Source organism: Gambusia affinis, linkage group LG02 (assembly GCF_019740435.1).
Source record: "Gambusia affinis linkage group LG02, SWU_Gaff_1.0, whole genome shotgun sequence".
In the NCBI taxonomy this organism is placed as follows: Eukaryota; Metazoa; Chordata; class Actinopteri; order Cyprinodontiformes; family Poeciliidae; genus Gambusia; species Gambusia affinis.
This window is the reverse complement of record NC_057869.1, coordinates 15,501,162-15,521,212: the sequence shown is the minus strand read 5'-3', so window position 1 is coordinate 15,521,212 and position 20,051 is coordinate 15,501,162. Positions and strand designations below refer to the sequence as shown.

Here is a 20,051-nt window from a genome sequence, read left to right as displayed (position 1 = left end):
ATAATTATTATTACAGTAATAATATCTGGATCAGCGCAATTCAAACCCAAACAAGACACATTCAATTTCCTCTACTCAAGAAATATTAGTTTTACAATAAATAAGAAAAAGGAAACAAAATCTCAACTTAATTTGTCCGATTTGTTTTTGCTTTTAGAGGCAAATAGGAATATTTATTAAAATATATTGCCGGTTATTGCTAAAATAACTAGGGCTGAAACGGTACTTCGATTATTAAAATTCCTCCTTGAGTTAATTATTTAGCCAACGTGTTCAGGTCGGGACATTATTTGCGTTGCGCGGAGCTCTCACTTCCGCCTGAGTTGTTGACGAAAACAAAGTGTTACCATCATAATACCCGGGTTTTCATCGTCGGGGGACCAATAAGCATCCTTAAAATGACTGGCGCGATGCCGGGGTACGGCAACTTTTCTCCTCCGGGAGCTGCTGGTTCAGAGCGAACGGCGGGAAGAGCGCGGGAATATTTATACAGGTGAGCGGATAGACTGAACACAGCTGAGTAGCTGATGGTTACAAAATAAGTGTAGCTTTACGGACGAACCGCACAATAAATTTCATATCATCCCGGTCTGAACAAACGGGTGGCGGTACATGGCTGGTAGATGAGTTTCTGAGTGTGACGAACGAAGGTGCCGTAAATATCCCGTATTGCTCCCTCCCATCCTTGGTTCGCCTCCCTGCCCCACATCCCACTCCAGGGGACATCTCTCGTATTCTCAATCCCAAAGCTTGACAGGTATGGGGCAAGGTGAGAGTTCAATTATTAAACTGACTGAAGATGAATCCATAAACTAAAAGCTGGAGACATTTTTTTATAAGCGTACTTGTGAGCCTGCCTCTTTATTATTAAACTGAATAGTATAATTTCAGATCTTTGTATAACTTTTCTTCTGGTTAACTTAGAAAGTGAGCTGTTACTGTTACAGGTTAGTTTCCCTAAACTACAAAAAAAAGTAACTGTTAGGGAAGCTCAAAAATTAAAAATTGGACCGATAGTAACACTGGTGTTATGTTAGATTTACCAATATATTATTTTATACATTTTTTTTTATCCGATTACGCGATTAATTGTAAGAATAATTGATAGATTACTCAATTACTAAAATATTTCTATACAACAGCCCTAAAAATAACTCACTTTAACTTTAGTGACAACAATAATCAAGCATCTCTTCTAATTTATTTTACTGGGAAATTTATATTAAATTATCACAACTAACACTGTCAAACATTTTTACTGTAAAAACAAATGACAGATGTTCTGTTTAAACAGCTTTAAGTGGTTTATGTTAGTTTATGTAAAAATTAAAATTTTACAGTAATAAAGAGTCAGCAACTCTAAACTATTTTTATTAGGACTAACTAAGTTTCAGATTTTTAAAGTTTCCCAGCATGCATTACAAATCTACCCTAACATCATGTAAACAGATTATACAAGGCAATACTGCTAATTATTATTAATAATATTTATTTCACAGTAAAAACACACAGTCACATTCTGCACATTGTCTGTCGTAAATTCCTGTTTTGAAAACAGGAATTTAAAACAACAAACATTGTTTACAGTGTGAACAAACACATTTTTATCTCCATAATGTTTTATGAGTCATTGTAAACATAATGAAAACCGTTTTGTTAAAAAAAAAAAAACAATCTGTGGAGTGTGCACTGCTGTTTGGGTAAAGATAAACACTCGTTCCACTTAACTGAATCATAATTATAAAATTAAAAAGAAATAGTTTTTATTTTTTTCATTATAATTTTATAGAAAAAACAGGAATGTGACATGTTGCTATTATATATATATATATATATATATATATATATATATATATATATATATATATATATATATATATATATATATATATATATATATATATATAAATAAAAATTCTCTTCTCACCCACATGGTGGTGATTCTTCCTCTTAGCTCGGGTCCTCTACCAGAGGCCTGGGAGCTTGAGGGTTCTCTTGAGTATCTTGGCTGTGCCTAGGACTGCACAGTTCTGGACGGAGATGTCTGATGTTGCTCCTGGGATCTGTTGTAGCCACTGTTCCAGTTTGGGGGTGACTGCCCCGAGGGTCCCGATGACCACAGGCACCACTGTGGTCTTCACCTTCCAGGCCCTCTCCAGTTCCTCCCTTAGGCCCTGGTATTTCTCTAGTTTCTCATGCTCCTTTTTCCTGATGTTGCAGTCACTTGGTATTGCCACATCCACCACAACGGCTTTCCTCTGTTGTTTATCCACCACGACTATGTCTGGTTGGTTCGCCAGACATAGTCTATATATATATATATATATATATATATATATATATATATATATATATATATATATATATATATATTATTAGAAGAATTAAAAACAAACAAAATAAACACATATTGGAAAAAGGTTTACGAGAAAATAAATTAAGGGCTACTAAAAATGTTTAACCTATAAAATACCCAGCAGTGTGAACGACACGGTTCACGTTTTTGGCTTTTCTTGTTACATGAACAAGAAAAGCCAAATGTTGCACTCATGCAACATTTTAACGCTTGGAAAACAAATGATTGGACATTGTTTCTGAGAGTTTTACGGTTTTGAAATAATCAGCCACGCATCATTTACCAATCCTTCAGAGGCACTCGAGCTTATCCAAGTCAACCTCATTTTAATGCCCCGTCACAATTTATTTATCATTTCTTTGCTTATGCAGCTGGAAGCCAACACAGATTCCTCCCACTCATCCCATTTGTCATTTCTCCACGTTTCTTTTTTCTTTCTTTTTTTTTTTTTTTTTGCTTGTCACCACCTCAGTGCCTGCAGCATTTTACAGCCATCAACTTGTATAACACATGAAGAACTCGTTTCTTCCAACAGAGGGCGCTCTATGAATGCGTTTGAAGCGCTGCTCGCACCTTCTGCTCCGGTATGTCTTATCTTCCGTTCGCTGGGCTTTGTGAGAAAAAAAAAAGAAAGAAAAAAGGAAAGGTGAGGCGACAGGCGGAGGACGGGATGTTTTTGAATCCATTAATCAACGTCACGGCTGCAGGCATGTCCCCTTTGATGTGAAACAGACACTTTGGAGAGTGTCGCCCAGGCTGTGAAAAAGCACTGATGTGCTGATGGAGGAAAAGCACCCACTCCGGGGTTTACAAATGATGGAGCTACATCTGTCTCCAAACTTCTTCTTTGTCCGTCAAGAAGCCGAGCTTGCAAACCTTCATGTTGAGACTTTAATCCAACAGAAAAAGTCATATTTCTCCCCCCTCATTTTTGTCTGATGATGTACATTTCAAACACAAGTAAGATCTGTGTTAATCCTGAAACAACTACTTCTTCTTCTTCTTTTTCTTTTTCTTCTGTTGAGCGCCTTTACCGAGTTGCAAATGCATTTCTTTGGAAGGGAGATAAAGCATTTGAACTTTACCTAAAACTTTAAAGTAAGACAGAGAAAACCAGAATTAACAAAAAAATGTTGAGCTTGTTCCTGAAAGCAAACAGCTGAAAAAGCAACTTCCTCCATCCTCATGAAATCAGAAATTAACTGGGAACAATCACATCGTTTAGAAAGCTACGTTCAATTGTGTGATTTCTACCGAATCTCTGAAACCTGACCTAACTGGCAACATAAATTACCTTAAAACATCTCCTAAAGTAAGAGCTTCCTCCCAATGCACAAAGTCTGAAGAGGTTAAAGCCATTTCTAACGCTTTGGATCTCTCATAATGCAGCAGAAGACAGGAAACCGTGATGGACCAGTCGAGCAAATTTGCTCTTTCAAAAAAGACAGACCAATGTCTGAAAGTGCTGAAGGCCTCAGATGCACAAACTGAAAACCCGTTTGGACTTGAAAGGACGCAGTGGCTCAAAAACATTTTGATGATGATTTTTGGAAAACATTCTGCAGGTTTGCGAGACAAAGGTGAACATTTTGGTCCCACTACAGTCAACATTCAAACAACAGGACGAACAGTCAGAAGTGGGGTTCTTGGTGATGGTTCGCTGCTTAGGAGACTTGATTTAATTGATGAAACCACAAATCCTGTTTGTTTTCTACCATAAAATCCAGCAGAACGTCCAACCATCAGTGTGTGAGTTAAAGCTCACCAACAAGCCAACCTCCAAAAGCCTCAAAACAGCACAAAAAAAAAAAAAAGAGTCAAAGTCTGGACTCGCATCTAATAGAGACTCTGTAGAGTGTTGTGTCTGGATTAAATTCATTCTGCAAAGCAGAGTGGGACAAACTAAAATACTCACTACCAGTTATGAAATGGTTTGAAACCAGTTGCTGCCAGCAACTAAATCAGTTACTACATTATAGGAGGCAGTTACAGCTTAACACAGCTTAACTTTAGTTTACATTGAAATCTATTTTTAATCATATAAATGCGGAACAAGAAGAAATCTGCAAGGGGCGAAACGCTGCTCCCAAGTGCAGCGATGTGCGGATGTTTATTGGGTGCTTTTGAAAGGAGACTCTGGGAGGAATTATCACCTGCAGGACAAATCTGTGCCCACAGCACCCCGGCGAGCTGCAGCAATCCCTGCAGTCCGCGATTTACATGACAGCGCTGGCCGTGGGGAGGTTGTGTTAGGCAAATCAGCCCACAGGGTGGGAGCGAGCTGAAAGGCAGGGGGACACTTTTATGTCACCTATGCAGCAGGAAATTGTTGATGACGAGCTTATTGGAGTGACTTTTACATCTAAACTAAACCGAAACTTAACACATAGAAACCAGAAAACTTTATATATGGGCCTATATATATATATATCTATATATATCTATATATATCTATATATATATCTATATATATATCTATATATATATCTATATATATCTATATATATCTATATATATCTATATATATATATATATATATATATATATATATATATAGATATATATATATATATATATATATATATAATCAGTATATATGTGATATATATATAGGCTCTGTATGATATTTGTGTATGTAAAACTATGAATAAGTATGTAAAGGCTCCAACTGTTGCGGAGTGAAAGCGACTGGTGAAAGTGAGTGTGAGGTGGGTGGGGTGCGTGTGTTCCTCCTCCTCAGCGCGCATGGCTTGAGGTCATTTATGTAAATGCTCGGATTTAATTTTCAAAAGGACGGCCCTTTTCCCCCCTTCTCTCCTCGCCCAATGAAAACGAACCGCAGCCGACACCTGGCTATAAACCCAGGAAGGAACCCGGAGCTCTAATCAGAAACCAGCTGGAAGGAGGAAAAACCGGAGGAAGGCGCAGTGAGCAGGGAAGCAGGAAGACGAGCGGAGCGACCAGCCGTGATGACTTCGAGTAAGATCGAGATCCCCGGAGAGGTGAAGAGCGACCCGGCTGCTCTCATGGCATCCCTCCAGCTGATGCCCAACCCGGTGCCCAACCCGGAGATCAAGTACACCAAGGTCTGTCCCCGTCCTGCCGCGGACACTTTCGGCTGCGCTCTCAGCTCCGAGATCTGCACTTTCTCCAGAGTTTGCGCGGAGTTTCACGGACAGAACGTCACAGCTTTATTATTTATTAATTGTTATCTAAATTAAGAGGAGACATCCTCCCTACGACGGAGGCGCACTTAATATTTCTAATTTCGCTCGCACACGCTCTCAATAAATTATACATTTAAGAAAAACACATTTTACTTGCACTGCTATGATAAAGCCTCGGAACCGATTAGCCTAAAGAGGCCAAATGAAATTTAAAGTATTTGATGAGGCAATATTAAAAGGCGTGCGCTGAGTTTTAGACGCTGCTAAAAATTTACAACCAGTCATGCTCTTCCTGTCATGTTGTTTCAGTTTTTTATTTCACCTGGACTGCAGACGTTATTACATTATTTCACTTCGCTGCGGGAAACCGATTTATAAACTGCAATTTTATGGGGCTATTAAAATTTTATAGAAAACAGCAAAAATTGGAACAAAAAGCCTCTCTGTTCCTCATTTAATTCTCATCATGAAGCTTTTATGATTTTTTTTCCCTAGTCCCTCAATTTACATTATAATAGCTCACAGTGAAATTAGGCCTCAGTGGAATTGGGATAAATTCAAGCACATGCCAACGACTTACAGTATTTGCTTTTAGTCGAGTTTATAATGGCAAAACACCTAAAGTTCAAATCCAAGTAGTAGCTCATTGTTACGACTTCGGTGAGAGATTTAGTCTTTACCGACCTGGAGTTTATTCAGAGGGTGAATAGTTTGGAGGTGAAATGTGTGTCTTGTTGCAGCTGGGCTGCTTCGCTGAAAATACTTCTTTATTTTTTTACTTTATTTATTTTTTTTTTTGGGAGACGCAGAAGCAAATTGAGAAAACGAGAAGTGGATCTAGTAAGACGTGGTTTCTGATATAAATTGTGGCACTTTGTAGAAAAGCGAGGTACTCCAAAGCGAGGCGTTTTGGAGGAATGTGTAGTTGGAGGTCTGGGCAGATTGTGAGCAGCCTGCTTCAGTTTCTGTCCTCTTGAGCGCGCCTCCTGCAGAACAAGTGTTTTTATGATTGCAAGACAAAAGGGCGTCTATGGAGGGACAGACTGACGATGATGTGGGAGGAACTGCTTTGTGTTAACACGTCTCCAGTGTTTCGAGAGCAAAGGCCACGCGGCTGCATGTAGAGGAGGACGGTGCACGTTGCAGGTTGAGCCGCGTGCTTTCCTTTCCCTCTCACGGCGCTGAAGAGGTGGAAACGACGGAGCACTGGAGGAAATTTAGGGAGCGACTTGGTGAATTAACCCCCAGGAATTTGGATCATCCAGTCCCTGTTGGCCCGGCGGACCAGGGGGCAGAAGGGCTCTGATTTATGGGCACCCCTGATGTGGGCTCTCCTCACACCCGGTTCCTGAACTCCACCCTGCGCTGGAAAGATCTCCTCGAAACTGACCGTTTGGAGATCTGAACGTTCAATTTTCCTTAACTTGACGTTGCATTCAGACGTGCCTGTAAATTGAGATATGGCTGATAGATCTCCTGTAGAAGAGAGAAGCTTGTGATAAAAAAGGTTATTGCCCCCCCTGCCCCTTCACCGAGTCATGAACTGCTCACCTTTCAATGTCACATTGTGTAATTGCTTTGGACGTCTCCTTTTGTGTGAAAATCTGGGATAATCCAACATGCATAAGTAATGTTACTTCCATTTCACCTTAATTAGTCCCTTACTCTCACCTTTACTTGGCAGAAATAGTTTAAATAGGAAGAATAAGAGAGTGATGATTACTGTTTACTGATGTTTTGTGCTTTTCCTCTTGTAGCAGAAGGGAGGAAAAGTGAGTTTGTTGAGGTTATTCGCCCTTCAGCAGGTGAAACCTCTGGTCTTTGTGATTTTTCTCACAGGTTCGTGATAATGAGTTGTTAAACCAGACACTCGCTGGGACGAATTTAACAGAAAGGGGGAATAAAAGCTGGGGCCTTTCCTGCTTTTTTTGTTTGTTTGTTTTTCAGCCTGTGATAAATAAACCCAGTATGTGGTAAAATCTGAAAACTTCAAAAAACAGTTTCAGAACAGCTTTTTTTTTTTTTTTTCTTTCTTTTAGATATCCTCATTCGTTTTATTGAGGCTGTAATTGGATAATGACCTTCTGCCACAAATCTGGAGAACTTAAAAGCTGCTAGAGCTCATTAGCCTTGTTCAGTGTGTGAGTTACAGATCTCCTAATCCAATCAAAAGTGATAAATTTTCTTTGTTGCTTTGCTCATGGTGGCATAAGGGCACTTTTCACCATAGGAACCTGCTCCGAGTCCGCCTGCTGAGGGCTGGTGTGTTTGTAAAGCAGCCAATGCAGAGACGTCCTCTTTGGTCTGCATGAAGAGGAGGCTCCATCAATCTGTCACTGATTGAGATAGTACAGATGGAGGCTCGGGGGCTCCCCGATGCTCTGCTGCTGTCCACCGGGGTGTAAATTATGACCCTGCCTCACTGTGTGGGTTAGCGGCCCCCGCCTCGCCACAGCCTGACCTGCAGTCCTGGAGTTTTTCCACTTCAAAACCTCCATCTTACCGCGATCGAGATCAAACGCAGCCCAAAGTTGGGGGATACGATGATTTATCACGACGAGCACAGCGAGAGCCTCCTCTCTCTCCCTTCTCCCTTCCCTCCGCTTGCACAACATCACATGGCCGCCAGGCTCCGCGGCGCACATCTCTTTGGCCGTGACAGGCTAAGTGTGCAGCGCCATCAATGTGTCCGTCGGTGTGAAATGTCCACTTGTGCAGCAACTGTAAATTACGGTCCGGGTTCAGACGTCAGCATCGCGTCCCCTCGTCTCTTAATCACAGCTGAAGGGAGACGAGTGACAGCGAGGTTACCCCTCTAACTTCCTCTTCCTTCTTTGTTCGACGTGTAAATCCTCGCGGTGCCTTTATAGAAAACACTTGGCTTCATAAATCTGTGGCACTAAACTTTTCCTTTAGTGTGCGCACAGGAAAAAAAAAAAAAAAAACCTCCTCTGTGTTTATTTGTCTGTGAAAGAGCAGGACGTTTCTTTATAAATGACTTCCTCTTTGTCTACTGATCCCAAGAGTGAAACTATGCAAAAATCTTTCTTTTAACACTCCCATGACTTGACTTTTGAAGAACTGTAAAGTACACAGGAAACGCGTCAAAGCCTCTGTAATTAGAGCGAGGAGGTCAGTTGTCATTGCTGATGCATGGAAACGAATCGGCCGTTTTTCTCTCCCTCATTAACCCTTCATAGGAGGATTCAGATTTTTCCTTACTGAGCTTTAAAAACATTTTTTAACAGCCCGGTTTTCTAATATGTGACACTTTCACTGTCATTCAGATATCAGCCAAGCAGAGAAATTTCAGGTGCATTCGCAGACGTAAACAGCTTTTACAAACAATGTGTAAAATCCATCTGAAAGCAGATATCAATCATTTGTATTTCAAATAAAATAAACTTTTCCTTTAGCTTAAACTTGTAGGGAAACTTGTGCTAAAGTTAAGCTAAACTTTAGGGCAAGTTTTGAGCACCAAAGTCGTTTCTTTTTGCAAAATATCACAAAGTTTTTATTACGTTCTTTAATTTCAGAAGTTTAACATGCGTTTTAAACCTGCTGTGAAAAATGTTAATTAAAAAGATTAATTAACAACATTTGACTTAATTGGAGAAACGTGTGAGGACGGATTTTAGCCACACTGATTCCTTCTGTTACACGATGGGGAAAAAAAAGAAAATCAAAAGAAATTATCCAAAAAATCAACAAGAGATTTGTGGATTTCGAAAAAGCTGATTCGTCACTGGCTGCAGTTTCCAGAAGAAACTGAAGAAGCCAAGTTCATCTGTTCAAATAATTATAGTGAAGCATAAACAGCATGAGGAGGTGCAGCGGGAAGAGGACGGATTCTGTGTGATGAAGATACTTCAGTGTAAAGATGCTGGATGAAGCCAGGAGACGCTTATGATCCACAGCGAAAGGTCGAGGAAGAGGTCATCAGTCCAGGAAGAAGGTCAAACCCAGATTACAGATCGCAAATGAATCCTGGGATAAATCAACAAAACGTGACCTAATGATCTGATGGATCAAACATGTTCTCATCGTCACATTTAGAGATTTCAAGCCTGAGAACATCATCACAACTCTGAAGAGCAGGAATGGCAGCATCATCTTGTGCTTCACAAAATATGTGACATCCTGTAGAAAGAAAGTTACGTTGAGATACTGAAGAGATCAGTGAGGAAGAAAGAGATTGGAGCAAATATTGACAATGACCCAAAGCATACGGCCAAATGAATTATGGAGTATCTTAAGGACAAAAGAAGTTCATGTTTCAAAGTGACATACAGACCTGACTGGACCAAAATGCCAGCAAATTATTGAGTTTCCTCTGGACCAAATCGTACAAAAAGTAACTTTGTATGTAAACTTCTGAATTTTAATCCTTACAGACCAAACGTAGAGATTAATTTCACCCCGACCGAAGCAGGGAGTGAAATTAATCTGATGAAACACTCATATAACAGACGGTAAATTGCTAAAATGACTTGCTAGATATTTAAAGTTCCAGTTGTTATGGATAAATGGGCAAATATATATTTACTCACAGGACATTTAAAGAACTGCGTACAATTAAAATAAGCAAAAATATCCAGGCAGATATTTTAAATTTACATCATAAAGGGAAAGAAAGTAAAAAAAGAAAAACGTCTGTAAGACAATGTAATTGTTTCTTTTGTTATATTTAGGAATTAACAATAATTTTAGTTATCTTTACCAACCAAAGAGATGGTTTGTCTTAAAAAATTATTGTTTTTTTTCATAGCTTTTATTATTACTTTTAGATATTCATATATTAATTTAGCAACACATTTGCTCAATTGAAAGCACATTGAACTTTCCCTCCAAAACATTCAGAATTATTATTAGGCGCCTAAAAAAAACGACGCTTATGAAATAAATCAAACTTAATAAGGAGAGTTGATTTTAAAAGCGCTGCTTGAATCCATTTTGGAGTCGTGACACACGCGCACACACACACACACACACACGGCGACAAGAAAGAGACGCTTGCCAGTGAGCGGCGGTGGGGTCGCCCCCCTCAGAAACGCAGGAGTGCGGGGTGGCATTGTCTCTGGGAAAAACATGACGGCTCCATGGCGTCAAACATGTGAAGAGAAGCAGGAGCAGGAAAAGAAAAGGAAAAAAGAAAACCCACCGGCTGCTCTCCCCTTTCACATGCTCTCCTCACTTGTATCAGTAGTAATTATAAAGACTCCTGAAACCCGTCCAGACGCAGAGAGGAAGCAGAGGTCCTGCGATAGGGGAGGATATGAAACTTCCTGCTCAGACGAGCCGTTTTCGGAGCCCGTAGGACACGTCTGGGCTGTGGGAGCTCGTGGTGTCGCGCATAAACACACACACACGCCCTTAATCCGGCCACCACCCTCCCCGCTTCAGAGAGAAAAGACGAGGGGCTTCAAACATTCCTCTGGCCTGCCAGCATCTGAGCCGTGAGAGGAAGCAGAGAGCCAAACAGATGTTTTGTTGGCAGCGGAAAGTATTTTGGCTTCTCCTACTTCCTACAACAGGGCACTTACAAAAAATTAATGGTCACGAAAAACGTTCCTTTAAGGTAAAGCCATTGTCTGAAATGACGAATGAAGCAATTTGTTGCTGGTTGAAAGTGTGTAATAATTTTAAAACATGTCCTGTCTTTAGGTTAAGATGATGGGACTGACAGCTTTCAGTGAAAAGCACGAGCGCTGCTAAATATTTGCAGCTGCCCTGTGACCTGTGCAGACATTCTTGGCCTGTATGCTTTGCTCAGGCATCCATCACACACTGCCTTGCAAAAGTATCAACGCCTTCGTGCAGAGGTGGGCAGTAATGAAGTAAATTTATTGTTTACAGTTCTTGAGGGTTTGAGCTTTAGTTGAGTGGCATGTTTTGCGAAAAGTTAAAACTTTCACTCCGCTACATTTCTCTATTGACTTTTCTTACTTGGCTGTGTTTGTGTAATTTTGTTCTAACGACGCAGTAAAATTACACCGCTGTACTGTAGGTGGCAATATGGAGCTTTAAACCAGCTCAGAGAAGAAGAAGAATCATTTTTGTCCCTCTTGTGTTGCTTTATAGAAAGCGATGTAAATTAATAATGCGTGAAACTGTAAGGTGTCCTTATTACTGATGATCTGTTATCTGTCTAATTTAGTAAAAATTATTCTTGACTACACTAAAAAAAACTTTCAATACTTAAGTATTTTTGAAAGTACATACTCTAGTAATTTAACCAGTTTCCTTCGTTCTAGTTAAATAGAGTCCACTTGTGCAATTTAATTGTAATGTAAACTAGAAAATTGATTCTATTAACAATTGCATTTTTAATTTTGAATCATTTCAAAAGGCTCAAAGATCTGCATGTCACATTACTCATCCACTCAGCCACCATTTGTATGTTTATATTTTAAAAAGGCCATGCAGCTAAAGCTAACCTAATACTGGTAACTGAAGAACTGTATGAACAAACCCATTTTACATTTTCATGTTTAAACTTTTGGAATTTGATTGCCCCTTATCGAGCAGTTTTAAATAAACATTTTAAATATTTACGGTCTTTTCCTCTCGTTAATTTAAGCAGAAACTCTAAACCGTTTTAGTAAAAAAAAATAAAAATTAGTTTCTGAATTAAAAATAGTCTCAGAATCAAACTGTAAAAATCAGAATCAAATCATTACCCACTGAAATGTTTGCACTGCTACTGTAAATGTAGCTGTTCTGCCAATACTGTAATGGTGACTCGAGAGGAGCTGCACGGATCCACAGCTCCATCGGGAAAACTATTGATGCGAGATTTATTAATAATTTATTGGACAAATTTGGTCTTTATGGAAAGTGATCTGAAGAAGAACCTTAATGACTCTTGCAGGTTATCTCTAGCTTGCGCCGCTGCTGTCAGGTGGTAGAAACGTGCAAAGGGTCGGAAAAGTAACTCACAAATCAACCTTCATGGTAAAACATGGCGACAGAAGTGTCATGCTGCGGTGAAAGCTTTTTATTGGCAGGGAAAAGGAAAGTGATGGGAAGGAAGATGTCTCAATCCAGGGCAGTCCTGGAAAAACTTCATCATCCAGCCGGACGACTGTAAACTTACAGCTGCTTTTAATTGAACTTTGTTCCATTTTACAAAGAAAAAACGGACAAGAATCTCAGTCTCTAATTGTGGTAGACTCAAATTTTCACTGATTTAGTGGGGGGGAATACAATTGCACTCAATGGTCTCAGATTTTATTTGTGGAGACTTTAAATAACCGTTTCCTGCCAGTACATAATTATGTTCAACTTTCATGTCAGACTATCTGATGAATGCTAATAAACTGCGTTGTTGTTGACACATTTGAAAGTGTGGAGCAGTTCTCCTACTGAGAGTGTGATTAGTTTTGGAAAGCCTCTTTACATCGCAACGTTGCAAAAGTTAACAAGTCAAAGGGTTGTTGAGAAACAACAAACAAATGTATTTTCTAGTAATAAAAGGAGACGTTTTATTGCACTTTCTGGATGGCAGCTCAAACATTCATAAACACAGACCCATTATGTGAAGCGATAGCAAAGACCCTGCAGGGAAAGGAGAAAAGAAAACACCATTAGTCATTTGAAAATGTGCACCCTTGCTCTGTTTTTTTAAAATTATTATTATTACTCTTGCGTTCTTTGCCCTCTTGTCCGAAACGATCCTAAAAAGTAATTTTAAGAAACCTTGAGAGTTGATTTACAACCCGGGCCTGTCATCTTAATCAAGCTTCTCAATGGAACGGGGACAAAAGTCTCGCACCAGTCTGAGCCCAGCGAGGCGGCCGAGCCAAGCGGCATCTGACAGTCGTCCTTTTCTCGCCGTGATTTAGGTGGGGCCTGCTCCACAGCGTTTTTTTGTGCTTTATCCCTTCTCCTTTAGTGGCATCCAACCAGAGGGGTTACGCCACGGATAAAGCTACCCATGGTCCGCATTCTTGCCCAGGCTGTTGAGGCTGTCAGGGGGGCTCCTCTGATTTAGGGCGCCCCACTTCAGTGGCCCCTATAAATTTAAAAACTAATTCAGCGCTCTGCAGGACTTTTTGTTTTTTTGCATAGGGCCCTCTTTGCCTTATAGTTACTGACAATTTTATGAAGTGCTCTTAATGAGCAGCAGATTAAAGGTGGCGTAGAAGAAAAGGTGCTAGAAAATAAAGAGAAGAAACTTCACTGCAAAACATAAAATCTTCATTTTCGTTCAGTTTCTATCTCAGTAGACTTGAAATAAGAGAAAACTAACCTAGAAGGAGTTTCTCAGTGAGAACCAGGAGCTTGTTTTAGGTCAATAATTAACTTTTAACATGGAAAAATGTTTTGTTACAAGTTAAATAATCTGTCAGTTGAACTATTCCTTCTTTTTATCAATATTATTGACTTAAAACGAGCTCCTATATCTGGTGAAAAGTTACTTCTTACTTAGTTTTGCCTTATTCCAAGTGTACAAAGATATTTTCACTAGATGTTAGACCAGAAATACTTGGTGAGGTTTTGTGTTTTTGCAGTGTATGTGTGCGTTTCGTCGTCTTGAGGATGGTACATCTTAAATACAGCTCTGGAAAAATGTAAGAGAAAGACCAGTTCACTGAACCCCGTTGAAAACCTCCTGGTTTCTCCACCAAACATTGATCTCTGAACTCTTCCTGAGTTAAAACATTAGTTTTGTTGTTTCTAAATGATTCAGAACGTGTTTTCTTGAGGTCTGAAAGCGCTGCATCTTTTGACCATTTCTCATTTTGTGCAACTAAAAGCTAAATTTTTGCTTGTAATTTCAGAGACATGTTGTCATAGAATAAAAGACCAATGTCCATTTTACTCGAACATAAACCTATATGGAGTAAAATCAGAGAAACTGGTCATTTTAAGGGGTCTCTTAATATTTTCCAGAGCTGTATCTCCTCTGAAGTTCATCCATAACTGAGTCTGCACCATCAGTCAGTGAGCTGGATGTCAAAGCAGCCTGAGCGTAAACAGAAAAGGAGGTTTGCCGCCAATTAAAAAGTCCTTGACGGGCGGCGTTTATTGGGGTAAACATGTTGGGGAGTTTCGGAGGGCTCCGGCCGCTGGGCTACTTGAACCCGGCCTCTCTGGTTTGCTCTCAGAGCGTCGGAGGAGAAGGATGGTAAGAGCACATGTATACACAGAGGGATTTGTGCCAGCAGATGTTCTCCTTGCACTCTATCTATCAGAAGGACTGACGGCCATTAAAAACAGACCGTGAGCGTTCCTCCTAATGAATCCAAACATGTCTCGTTCAATAGACACACCTCACGTTTGGAGCCCCAAAACTCCTCTTTGCAGACACAATTCCCACTTTGCCCCGTTGTGTAAACATTTATTTTTCTTGTGGTCTTTATAGACGTTAAAGATGCCGTGTTTGGAGTCCCGGCTGGTCGTTTAACGGAAGACTTGCTTTAGCGCTTCACAGAAACCAAGCGCAGCACGTGTTTTATGATCTCGTAAATGAGCGGCGATGTTGTGAAACGTGTGTTTCTGTGCTTGGGGGTCTTGTGTCTGATAGGGATTTATCCCCCCCCCAAACTCACCCTCCAGCCCTACCTACACACACATACACACACATACGGTCTCACACTCACCCAACCCCTTTGTCTGCGTGGTGGAGCACTCCCCAGAGAGCAATGCTGGACACACAGGAATCTCTGTCCAGATTTCCAGAGATTCTCCCATATCGCTTACATGAGAGGCTGGACATGCTGGGCCTGCAGCCTGAGAGCCGTTACTCTTTCACAGGCTCTGCTGCAGCAACCAGTTTACTTAAAGCAGCAGCACAAATATGCAACATCAGCAGCAGCAGCAATCATTCTTTCCACTCGCTGCTGCGTTATGTCAGAAAGTTGAACTGGCTCAGCTTCAAGTGTGGCTGAAGAGTGAAAAATGCATTTTCCCTGCAGATTTTCATCAATAACGAGTGGCATGACTCCGTTAGTGGGAAGGCCTTCGCCGTGTACAACCCGGCGACCGGAGAGCAGATCTGTGAGGTCCAGGAGGCGGATAAGGTGAGTCCAGAATGAGGTCTGGAGGAAACAGCCTGACTTATCTCTCAAACTTACAAATCTACGCATAGAATTAGACTTACTGTCAGTAAAACCTCCATAATGCTGGAAATTAAACAGTTTAAAATGATTGGACATTGGTATCAGCACAATATTTATAGTATTTTGAAATAAAGTTGGTCTATAAATGATATCCCTGGTATGTTTAAGTAAATAGGAAATATTTACAATCAGTTCATTTGATCAGAGCTAAATGTTGGAGCAGCGACGATGAGGATCTCCAACCATGAAGACCACGAATCTTTTTTACTAGGATTCATGGTTTTGAGATATTTACATACACACTGCCTTGTGACTAAAAAGGTCACTTTGTGTGTAAACTTATGAATTTGAGGGAAATAATCTCTAAACTGATCTTTGTCATTCTGGAAATAGAAATATTTGCTAATCTTGTTTGGTCTGAGGAGAATCTCACAAGGGATATAAATGTATAAATCCACAGCCAGAGCTTTAGTTCCTAACATAAAAGTAGCATAAATACCTGAATTATTAACAGGATGAGTAGATATACTTTGATATTTTTCATGTCAGTCTAAACAGAGATTATGTCCTTATCTCTTTAAATGTTCCAGTGAGATTTTTACCCAAAGATCAAACTTTTGTCTGGCAGCAGATGAAAATGACGATGGAGTCGAACGTTTAATATCTATTTGATGTAATTACTGTGTTTTGCAGGCGGATGTTGATAAAGCGGTGCAGGCTGCTCGCCTCGCCTTCTCCTTGGGCTCGGTTTGGAGGAAGATGGATGCGTCTGAGCGCGGACGTCTGCTGGCCAAACTGGCCGACTTGGTGGAGCGAGACAGCGTCTATTTAGCAGTAAGTGAATGAAAATTAAACTTTTTAGTCTGTATAAACTAATCCGTGATCTGGTGCAAGAGTTTATTTAATCCATCAGCTTGTTTCTTCCCGTTTTTGTCCCCTAACTTATCCGGTGCGTTTTATTTCCTCCTGCAAATCTGCCTCGGCCTCCTTTTGCAAATACAAATATTTGCCTTGCCTCAAAAGAGAACTGAGGGGCTGTATTTGTAGTTTAATGTTATCTTGGTGTCACTTTTCGCCCGCGGGTGAGTGTAAAGGATGAACTGGTTCAGAATTATGTGAAGATCACAAGGTTATAGCACATTTTTCCCAAAATGTCCCCCACTTCTTCTCCCCTCAGACTATTGAGTCGCTGAACAGTGGGAAGCCTTTCCTGCCCACCCTGTTTGTGGATCTCCAGGCAACGATAAAGACTCTTAGATACTTCGCTGGATACGCAGACAAGATCCATGGGACCTCCATCCCGATGGGTGAGAGCTTCCTCTGAGTCACTGCAGCAGTCTTAATGAAATCAGTCTGGTGAAAAATAGGGTTTTCCAGATGAACATGGTGGTTTTATTGGGAGTGTGATTAAAACTGAAGCTTATTTCTGGTTATTAATTATGAAAAGGCAAACAGTAACTGCTTAATTCAAATTTTTGTGTGTTTTTCAAAGTTCTGCAGAGGAGAATTGGGTTCGCTGGAAATTTTTTTTACATTTTTTTCAGATTTTAATCTTTTGAGAAAGAAGTAGTTTTTTTTGTTGTTGTTTTTTCAGTGGCCCTAATGCTCTTCTGTAAAGTTCCCTTATGTGTTTTATTTAAAAAAAATAATTTCATGACCTTGAGAAACTACATACAATATTAATCTAATGTGCGAGTTTCATCGGTAAGCAAGCATAAAAGAAAACACAAAAGCACAGAAATCTGGTGTTAGTCAAAATTTCTTTCATAATTAATAGGAAATATTTTTTGTGTTATTGTTTGTAACAAACTTTAAACTGCTAATTCACATTAATGACTTAAAATATCCGGATGACATCCATGGATGAATGGATGCGACTGAGTTTACATGTGAAGTTAAAGCAGATCGTTTATCAAATTTATACAAAATGAAACATTGAATTGCCACTTAACCTCTGACGTTTTTAACTCTCACTAGCTGTTTACTATAAAATTGCAGCTTTTACTTAGATTGTGCAATAACTGGCGTTCTCATGCTTGGTGAAGAAAGACAACAAATTGGTGCATAATCCAAACCCTTGTTATCCATTCACCGTTCTAAGGTTGCAGCCACCGGTTTCGTCCCCCTGACACAGTTAAATTTGCTGTTTGAAGAGGTCGGCTGTCGATTTCAACAGGAAGGAGAGAAAAGAATGAGAGCGAGGACATGAGAAACCTGTTGATACCACCGCTTTGTTCCTCTCAAAGCTCCTGTTATGCAGCGCTGCCAGACCGGCCGCGCTGCGCGTTTTCCCAGGGCTGCGCTCCGAGGTCCGCTCCCTCTTGTGGGCTTTCACCTTAAATAAGCGGGGATATTCCTGTAGCCTGCATGATGTAAGGAGCCGTGTTTGTTCACCTGTCAGGATACGGTGCGGTACACCCACCATCAACAGCCCCCTCTGTTCGTCTGGCTTGTTAAGCCGGGCTCACGGTATTAAATTTGTATCACAGGCAGCGTGACATGAATAGGGAGTGTCATTATGTAGAGCACCTTTGGCTACACAGTTTGGTATCGTTTACATCGCTCGTTCCAAATTGAAATCCAAGTCGATTGTCGGCGTCATAGTTTCACATGAGCCTCGCAGACACTCGAGTTTCTGCTGAAAATCTCAGCAAGCAGCTTTAAACGGTCCAGGATAAAAATGAAACGATGAGCATATGGGAAGTTTCTCCGCTGTTTACAAGCTTCTACTGTTTCCCACAAAAAAAGAAAGGAGAGCATTTGGCTTGTCATCGTCCTCTGATCACTCCGTCCAAATGCAACATTAGGCAATAATCAGCTGACCGCTGTGGTAATAAATTCATACACACATTTCTCAACATGAATTGTTTTTGTGGAGCGTGAACAAGCATGGCACACCCTCCGTAACAACCTCCTTTAACTCAACTAATGCAAGAGGAATGAGCGAACCTTTCCAGCATAACACCCATCTCTATGACCTAAAACACACACACACACACACACACAGAGGGCTCGAAATGTAATCTCTCACCAGGGTAAAGGAAGCAGGAATGCTCAACGTGGATTCATTTACAAATTAGCATGTTGAGTCGACAACGGCGGCGGTGTCGGGTGGTGAATGTTTAACATGAGTTTGAGTTACTTTTCAGCGTTTGGAATCAGAAATGCAGATTTCCCTGAAAATGTCTGCACGTGTTTTCCTTCACAGATGGAGAGTATCTGACATTCACCAGATACGAACCCATAGGAGTTTGTGGACAAATTATCCCCGTGAGTATAAGCCTTTCTTCAAGTGACATACACAACAACAACAAAAAGGAAAAAAAAAAAAAAAAGGCAGATAAGACAGAGCTGGCTCAGTATGAAAGAGAAACTGGATGGTTTATTGGATTACGTTCTGATTTTCCAGTAATTCCCTGACAGTCATTGTTTATTTGGGCTAAGCCCACTCAGTGAGACCCCTGCTCCCCTCACGATGACTGTGCCAGTGAGGTTGAGTAATGATAAATGAGAAGTGAGAAGGGAAAGGATTTCACGTGTTGGGAGAGAGAGTGATGAGAAAGGAGGAAAAGATGAAGGAGACAGAGACACTGCTTATTGTGCAAGAGAGCAGAAAGCCTGTGGTTCTGCCCCCGAGCCCCAAGGGCTCCTCTGTAAGGCAGAAATAACACAGGCCTGCGTGTCGTACTGCGATACGGCTCCGTTGCACATGTGTTGCAATTTCCCGACTTTCTCAGAATGCTGTGGGAAGAGAAAACACTGTACCAGTGCCTAGAACATTTTCTCACTTGACTATGTTTAGACAGAATGAAAATGAGAGTAAGTGACTTAAGAGCGATGAGTTATTGAGCTTGACTTGTGACCACCCAGTGTGTCAGTTGCATGATTTTTCCCACTTGTGTGTGTGTGTGTGCGTGTGCGTGTGTGTGTGCGTGTGTGTGCGCGTGCAGTGGAACTTCCCTCTGATGATGACGGCGTGGAAGCTGGCCCCGGCGGTCGCCTGTGGAAACACCGTCGTCCTGAAACCGGCCGAGCAGACGCCGCTCACCTGCCTCTGCATAGCAGCTCTCGCCAAGGAGGTAAATCTTACAGGGGATCCATTACCTGTAAAACTCACGCCTTGCTTATTTTTGTTTGTCCATTTTTGGTCTCGGCTGTGCTTTAAAAAACCCAACAACAACAAAACAAACAAACACCCAGCCGAGTTTTTTTTTTTTTTTTTTTTTGAGGGAGCGGGGGGCAATATATAAAATACATTAATGTTTTTTTTGGGTGTCAGGACAACAAGCAGTTTTCTAAAAGTTTCTGTTTAAGTCACATTCTACGGGCAGTGCCCCGTAACCTAGCAACCCCAGCCAGCCCAGCCCTGTTACCTAGCGACGAAGCGGAACTCCAGCAGATTTGGTTTAAGCTTGTTTCACTGCTGTATTCTCACTGCTATGGCTATCCCATTATTGAAAAAAA

The 20,051-nt window shown here is 40.8% G+C and overlaps 1 protein-coding gene across 1 annotated transcript in view; it reads left to right on the top strand.

The window, feature by feature from the left end:
• The first annotated feature begins 5,181 nt into the window (after window positions 1–5,181).
• The window catches only part of aldh1a2 (aldehyde dehydrogenase 1 family, member A2), a 31,200-nt gene continuing 16,330 nt past the window's right edge, over window positions 5,182–20,051 (top strand). Inside the window, exons 1-6 of the mRNA XM_044138667.1 lie at window positions 5,182–5,442; window positions 15,444–15,548; window positions 16,281–16,421; window positions 16,765–16,894; window positions 18,796–18,857; window positions 19,538–19,666. Of these exons, the coding sequence (XP_043994602.1) occupies window positions 5,326–5,442; window positions 15,444–15,548; window positions 16,281–16,421; window positions 16,765–16,894; window positions 18,796–18,857; window positions 19,538–19,666 (684 nt within the window). The 5' untranslated portion in view covers window positions 5,182–5,325. The remainder of the gene's footprint in view (window positions 5,443–15,443; window positions 15,549–16,280; window positions 16,422–16,764; window positions 16,895–18,795; window positions 18,858–19,537; window positions 19,667–20,051) is intronic.